Source organism: Mastacembelus armatus, chromosome 13 (assembly GCF_900324485.2).
Source record: "Mastacembelus armatus chromosome 13, fMasArm1.2, whole genome shotgun sequence".
Lineage (NCBI taxonomy): Eukaryota > Metazoa > Chordata > Actinopteri > Synbranchiformes > Mastacembelidae > Mastacembelus > Mastacembelus armatus.
Genome location: NC_046645.1, coordinates 8,349,672 through 8,357,687, shown reverse-complemented (window position 1 = coordinate 8,357,687; position 8,016 = coordinate 8,349,672). Strand labels below are relative to the sequence as shown.

Here is an 8,016-nt window from a genome sequence, read left to right as displayed (position 1 = left end):
AAAGATATTTTATTAGAAATGTAGTAGGTGTGTCAATTTTCTTGTTTCTAATACAACTTGCAAACGTTTGCTCAGGTTTGTCCAAATATTTTATTCAAAATACACTGACATTCAGTATAATAACTTACAGCTCCAGGTAAATAAGCAGGACAACAAAAGCAGATTTTACTTCTTTTATTATATCGCAAACAATAATGACATCCAGGTATATTGTTAACAGTTTGCTGAGTGAAGAGTGAGACCATAGTGGCGAAAATATCACAAGCTCTCCTGTAGGAGCTAGTTGTGCAGTCTGAAGCCCTCAGATGTGGTTCACAGGCAGGTTACAGTGGACAGGTGGACTTGAGGTCGGAGGAAACAACCCACAGACAGTCAAAACCCGTCTGTCGGTCCCTTCACACACCAGACCAGAGCACCAGAGCAGCAAAGGGATTGCTTGGGACCTGCGAATGGCAAAAGGGGGTTTTCTTTTTCAACAGGGCACACACTTGGATACAAAAGCAGGAACTGTGTTGTAGCTTTTTCCCCACCCATACTTAGAAAAAAAAACAGAACACACAATGTCCTGACCTTTGATTAACCACCTTCCTTAAGTACAACCAAGGAAGGGAGAAGTGTTTTACATTTTATGGTCCGGCATGTCATAGCGTGATCCTGAGGAGACTACCATCATTTTCAAAAGGCTGTGATCTCGCAAGATAAACCAGATTGACAATTTTCTCCATATTTGGCTTCAGCTAGAACATTTAACGCTTTGGCATCTTCATTAAACATGCCAAATTGTACTACAAAATTAGCTGATTCTCCACTCAAGTCTTAGGACAGAGAAAGCAGCTTGTAGAAAAAATACAACTACTGAAAGGGGAGACATCAGTAATATTCCCTGAAAGAGAGGGTTTCTCCTTTGGGATATCCTAGTCTGCCACAATCCCATTGCATTTACAGAAGAAGGAGAATTTAAACCTCCTTCAAATAGCATCACACACAACAAAACCAGCCTTTCTACAACCAATGAACAGAGCTGTCTGAACCGTGGACCAACAACACTGCAATATAGATCACATATAGAAATTTTGGGAGATACACTTATTCACTTTCTTGCGGAGATTTAATTGGGAAGATTGAGAACTCTCTCTTGAAGGTATAGTGTCTATGGAGCTGGGTGCAGCTGCTAAAAATACATAGCACAGAAGCTAATACTGACTAGTTTCCAAGCATGACTACAAGGTGTGTGCTAAACATTCCCAAACCAGACACCGGAATTAAGATTTTTACCCATTGTTTCCGATATCACATGAATGCAGCATTACACAATGTAAACAAATCGCCTCAACTGATTTATCAGCTGTACCTTTGTAAAAAGAGTTTACTGCATTTTAACATTACAACTTAAAGCTGTCGTAGTATATTTAGAATCTCAGGAACCAAATTTTGGGAAAAACATTTTCTACAAAGATTATCCATGTTTGCCATTACCCATCAAGACCCGACAGTTATGCTAAACTGAAACAAAAGGGACTATATTTGCAAATATCACATTGGCATTTCCATCGCCAGTTAATCAGGGGAGATGCCAACAAACAGGACATAATGTGCTGTTTTATTGTAGCAGGTAAGCAAATTTTTTTTAAATGAAGGGAAAGCCAGGCAAGCTATTGTTGAGTCTTTGTGCTAGACAGCTGCAGGGTATAGCTTCAGATTTATACTACAAATATTAGAATGGTAAAGAAATTTTGTTTCTTGTCTCAATATATTGTAACCAATTAGTCTCTGGTTGGAAGACTGTTGTTCTGACAGCTCTGTCTCCGGTGCAGGTTTACATGCAGCAGTGCTACATTAACAGGTCACATTAGGCTCACAGTAGCCACTAGCGGGAGCTTGAGCAGCAGATCACCACATCCAGTACACACAGTAAGAGGAAAACTTGTCAAAGAAGCTAAGGTAAGAAGATCCGTTAAGCAATGGAATTTCTTGTTAGCCAAGAACTGCACTGGAATGAAACGGCTAATCAGAAATTATAGGTTTATGAGATCAACATCATTAGATTTTATCTTTGGTCACTAAAGGACCAAAGATTTAGTGAAAACAGGGATGTGCAAGATTAATGAACCACCTCGCTAGCTACCGTTCAAAGCAAGATGTTTCATTTTTTGTCCTCCAACAGGAGTGGAATGGTCGTTTCTACAGTGTGGACTGGTTTACAGTTATTCTCCAGTCTTTGAAAAAAAAAAAAAAAAAAAAATTCCTGCTTTACAGTTACAGCTCCACCACAGTCAAAAGCTGAACATTTGAGGAAAGCCACTCAGAATATGTTTGCATATGTGAGGTGTTCTTTGAGGCTTGTCTCGATAAATTCTCACTGCTCAGACTGCAGCATTCTCTAGATTTGATCCAGGAGCTGCAATGCCCAACAACAATCACCCTCAACAACAAACCCCTCTACAGACAAAACAGCGTCGACAGGTCATTTAGCATGTCTGCTGCTAGCATTTCCTCACTAAGCCTAAATTCCCATCCAGTTCACCCGTTTAGTGCGATAATACAAAATTGCCAAATCTCTTAATAACAACCTAAATTTACATTTTCAAATTTTCACTGAAAACCTTTTTTTTTTTTTTTAAATGCATTTATGCAGAAAATATTTCACCCATCAGAAATTATATCTTTGCACATCCCAGATATCAAACCCAGGGGGCTCACTTTGACTTCATGTCACGCCTTTGTTTTCTCTTTAGCAGGTTTCTATCACACGAGGCTTACGTTTGTAACCTTCAGAGGCATCATGGGTCAACTGAGCATCGTCTAACTTTACATAATTCCTAGGGTACACTAATCCCCAAAAAGACTGATCGGTCAGGGGCTTACAAGTGGACAGAGGGTTCATTTGGACAAGTCTTACATGTAAGGTCACAGTAAATCATCTGATAAAGGGAGACCCACCTATGGTCTTTATCAAGTGCTAGAGACTGAAGTGGTGTAATCCCTGAACTCTGCTCAGGTGCTGCTGTGACCCAGGGTGCTCACTGACTGAAGCCAAAACAAACTTGCTCGCTACATTGGGCTTCTTGTGAAAAACTCAGTGCAGCTATTCACAAAGCCACTTTTCAACATTTCAACTTTTTATTCTGTGCTGCCGACTTATTAAACAGGATAATTTATCTAATGCCTAGCAGTGGTCCATGTGCCACTATGACAAGAGTACAAAGCTGTTTTTAAGCCCCCGAGGTCCAAAGACAACTGTCTGAAACATTCGTATATACAGCCATTAAAATATTACCTAGATCCACATGAAGAGAAATGGTATGCACACTTGAGAAGTGATGTTATAAAGCTACAGATTATTTCATTAACAAAGCCCCACAGACAATCGTATCTTATAGCATCATATATGCTTTTCCTGCCTTATCTCTTGAATGTTTTACCAAGCTAGGCACCAACAGACTACGACAGTGAAGGAGGAAAAGAACAGAAAAAAATTCTAAATAAAAAAATAGACAAAAAAATCTTACACATAAAGACACTGTCATTTCTTAAATTATCAGTTTTTTAGTGCCCTACATTTTACACCCAGTCAAAAACATCTGCCTTCGGTTGGTTGGTAAGGCTGCGTGACAGACAGCCAGCCCCGTGTTAAACCTATGGTACTTCTAAACAACGTTATGTAAATTTACAGTATACAATTTTGGATTACCATGCAAGAATACTTTTTTTGTAACATTTAATAGCTCGATCTACATCCAGGAATAATTTACAAAGAAGGACAAAAGTTATCGGACCAGAGAGCGCAATGGGTAAATAACCATGGTGGTAAGTGCAGCCGGAGGAGATGAAGATGCATGGGTGAAGTTTAGGTTAGGTCGGGGGTGGGGAGGGGAGGGGATGGCAAGAGGGGAGGTGGGATCATGAGGAGCCTGGGTAGTTGGGGTGGTGGTCCAATCCTCCAAGATCCAGATCAGCGACACTCCCACACTTTTACTGTTTGATCTACACTCCCAGTGACCACATAGGGAGCAGCCTTGTGGAAATCTGTTAAAGAAAAAAGTAATCAGCCATATGGTCAATAAGGGAGGAAATGAACTACTTACAATGATACAGATTGAAGATTGAATGGCATTTTACTACTGCACACGTTTATTAGTGTTTCCCACAGGTCAGAAATATACCGGAAACTGAATTTATGACCGCATACTATTGTTAAAATGGGTCAGAATATATGTGACACACTGGGTGGGCGACTAAATTATGCTACCAAGAACAGTGTTCTTTTTTCCAGACCTCTAAACATCATCTTAGAGATTCAAAAGGGTCTTTGAATTGATGGCAGTTTCTCTGATGATCATAAAATGGGTTGATACCTCACAACAAATAACCATGTCCTCCCTTTGCAGAAATGAGCTAACAACAGTGTAAGGCCATTTAATCTAAATGAAACTTCTGTTTCAGGGTATTTAAAAAGCAGATTGCAAACACACCTGGGGGAAAGTACTTGGTATTGCATTGTACTTACAGGACAATGTCTTTTTGAAAAAGGGGGAAATAACACATTTTTGAGTGATTTCAAACAAAGACGCTTTGTCTTTTCCACATCTTTCCAAAATTTATCGCATCAATAGCTTACAGCTATATCCTCTTTGGATAGAGCAGGATTTAAGAGGACTGGGTTTCAAACGGTTTGCCAAGGAAAAGTTGGCAAACCGTGATCCTCAAGGGAGTTCTCAAGCCTTGATCTCCTGAAAAGCTGCAGATAGGAGTGGGAGGTGGGAAAATCCTGCAGTGCTTGTGTACCTCTTAAACCCCAAATGCCAGCAACCCTCAGGACCCTCAACACACTGCCAGGTGGAGAAGCTAGGCTTTTTCACAATTACTAAACCTTCCTCTAAAGCACATATGAGCTCTGTTTTACTATCCTATCCCTATCAGGTTAGTATGATGAGGTTTCCTGCCACACATCAAGATTTTTTTTCTTTTAGTGGTGGTGATGGGATGGAGCCTACTTACCAAGAGAGGTAACAAAGTGTTCATGGGCACACAGGGTCTTCATGCAGCGCTTATTCTTGTAATCCCAGATCCTTAAAGTCTTGTCATCTGCACAGCTCACAATAAACTTGCCTCCAGGGTGGAAGAGGATCCCACGCACCCAGTTGTCATGGCCAACCTATGACACAGGCAGAAAATGCTCCTGCTGACAACCTAATTCATCTCAACGATGCAGTAAAATGTTCTCAATCAACATATTTTAGTATACTGAAAAGCTGTTAGCCTAAGTTGGTCCTCACCAGTGTCATAAGGCACATGCCAGTGCTAACATCCCACATCTTGATGGTTTTGTCTCTGGAACCAGACAGCAGGAAGGGGCCTGGCTTACCACTCTTCTTGGTCTGGTTAGGCACAAGGGAGAATGAAATACCATTAATGCACATTTAATACAGCATGAGTGTGGTTCAGTATTTCTATTTTAACTTTGAAAAAATGCACTATATTACACATTTATGTGAAAAGAAACCCTTTAATCAAAAACCTATGTCTCAAAAAGTCTGAAGATTCTCAGTCGTCCAGGGAAACTCATCTAAAGGTTGAGTCATGGCAACTGGACTTTCAGTTTTAAGGCCGAAACGTTTCACCACCCATCCAGGTGGCTTCATCAGTCTAAGAAAAAAGCTGGACTGGAACTTCTAATGTCTCAAAAAGTGCAATTTTAATTCCCCCTTCCTCCATCCCCTGGGGGAAAAAAGGATTTGCTTAAGTAAATTCATATACTGCTACATTAACCGCTGAGTACTAGTGGTGGTACAATAACAAAGCTGTATCAGACTCACAGACATCACTAATAGTTTTAATTCAGTGGAGATTGTGCTCCAACAGCTTGAGAGATACATATAAGCAATAACCAGAAAAATACAGAGCAGCTGCCTTTCACTGCTTGGGCCTGTTTAAATATTTTCATATAAAATATCTGAAGAAATCACAATCACTGTACCACAAAATAAAGACCAGCAGAACATCCCAAATACACTGTGAGGGTTCTACATTGCTGGCAACTAGTGTGAGTACATGGGCAAACGTCTGTGCAACAGCTGCTGTCTCTTGGTGTCAGGTCTGCCAAGTTCAACAACTCAGGCTAAAACTCAATACCTGCAATAATATAAAACCTATGTGCATATTTACTTCCATAAGAAACAAAACACCACTAAAAATTAACTTCTATGCAAGTGCAGTTTATCACAGAGGTTATACTGGGACAATTGCTGCAAGAAAAAAATGTTTTAATCTGACAAGGCTACAATTAGACACAGTTTCGATCACAAGGCATGAGGAGCAGGTCTGGGCTGACTCTAGGCCATGCTCATATTCTATCTGTGTATCCACACACACTCGTCATTCCAGGCCTTTCTTCTCACATGGCCGTCAGTTTGTACAGTGACGTTTAAGGTCCACTGACATGGCTAAAAACAAGGAATACATTCTGCATCATCTCATGGATGGGAAAGCCACCGTTGATAGACAATGGCAACAACGAGTTTACCTGCTAGACCGTTTCAAACTAGGATGCACAGGAGCTCTATCACCATGCGCTGTGTGTGGTCAGCAGGATATAGTTGTACAGGAACAGCTGCTTTTTGCGCTTGTGTTTCTAGTTAACGGTGACACCTATCACACTTCAACTCAGCTCATAATGAAGTCTGTATGCTCTGCTTTCATGATCAATCACACTGTAGGCCTCCTTACCTCCGAGCCTGTGGCATCTAGGATGGTGGGGTAGGCGCTCTCTGGTGCCCAAGAGATGCACTCCACCACATGTTCATGCTCCCTCAGCTCTGCCTTGCACTCTTTGGTGGCCACGACCCACACGCGCACCGTCTGGTCATTGGAGCAGCTGGCAATCAGTGTGCCATCTTGGTTGGGCCGCACCATGCGGACCCACTCCCTGTGGCCTGTGAAGGTCTTCACACAGTATCTAACAGAAAAGTAGAAGAGTTGTCAAGCTTTCAGAGCAGATGTGACAAATATCAGCCTTAAAAAAAAAAAAAAAAAAAATACATCACAGTGGTTTTTAAAGATGGCTTAAAGGGTGTTTTTGGACTGTGCTTACCCAGTTGCCACTTCCCACATTTTTATGGTTTTGTCCCTTGAGGCAGAAACAATGTGATCTCCATTGGGCATGATGGCTACAGATGAAACATTGTGGTCATGTCCTGAAAAACAGAAAATATAAAAACATTAACAGTGAGGAGCTACTGAGCTTATGAATCCATTAGAAACTATCTGAGCAGCCGAACCCCATGCAACATTGAAGCTTGCATAATATGTGATTTAATCATTTCAGACAAAAACACATTATCCTTTTAATCTTTCGTCAAAATTTAGAGACACTTTATTTTTTTAAAGAAACATCTTTACCCGCAAACAGCACCAAAAAACGATGCGTTTGGTCATAATTAGCCAATTAAATGACAAGAGAGGCAGCCAATTTGCTGGGGCTTACAATGTTCCACCGAGAATACGAGATGCCTAATTAACTAGACGCTGGTCCATATTTAAGCTGCTAAATAGATGAAGACAACAGTAAGTATACTCTAAAAGGCCAGCTTAGCTGTGGCTGGGTGTGTGTCTGTACACATACACATGCCATCAGGCTATAATAATGGATGGCAGCTACACAGAAAAGTGCTATCTGGTGCTGAAGAGGATAATTAACCCTGCTGTCCAAATCTGCACTAATCTACTTCACCACTTGGACTCATGTTTTTTTTTTTTTTTTTGATGTGAAAATAGTGGGAGTGGATTAAAACGGAAGAAACGTTGAGTAGATGAATTAAAAGTGAATGGTGTGAGGGTACAAAGACGAATGGGGGTGAAACGGCAGGGGACAAATCAAAACAGCTGACTCAGTTTTATAGAATAGACTCTCTGCGATTCAGTGTTTTACCATATGATGTGAACTGGTGAAGGGTGCCATCAGCTTGCAACGAATAAGACTGACAAACAATGAAACAGGTTACTTGCTTGCACAAAACA

At 40.8% G+C, this 8,016-nt stretch overlaps 1 protein-coding gene across 1 annotated transcript in view; it reads right to left on the bottom strand.

Moving 5' to 3' along the window:
* Positions 1–159: 159 nt before the first annotated feature.
* The window catches only part of LOC113138521 (lissencephaly-1 homolog), a 31,072-nt gene continuing 23,215 nt past the window's right edge, over positions 160–8,016 (bottom strand). The window contains exons 7-11 of the mRNA XM_026321041.1: positions 7,091–7,193; positions 6,727–6,955; positions 5,277–5,378; positions 4,999–5,155; positions 160–4,026 (exon numbers count right to left, since the gene is read on the bottom strand). Of these exons, the coding sequence (XP_026176826.1) occupies positions 3,953–4,026; positions 4,999–5,155; positions 5,277–5,378; positions 6,727–6,955; positions 7,091–7,193 (665 nt within the window). The 3' untranslated portion in view covers positions 160–3,952. The remainder of the gene's footprint in view (positions 4,027–4,998; positions 5,156–5,276; positions 5,379–6,726; positions 6,956–7,090; positions 7,194–8,016) is intronic.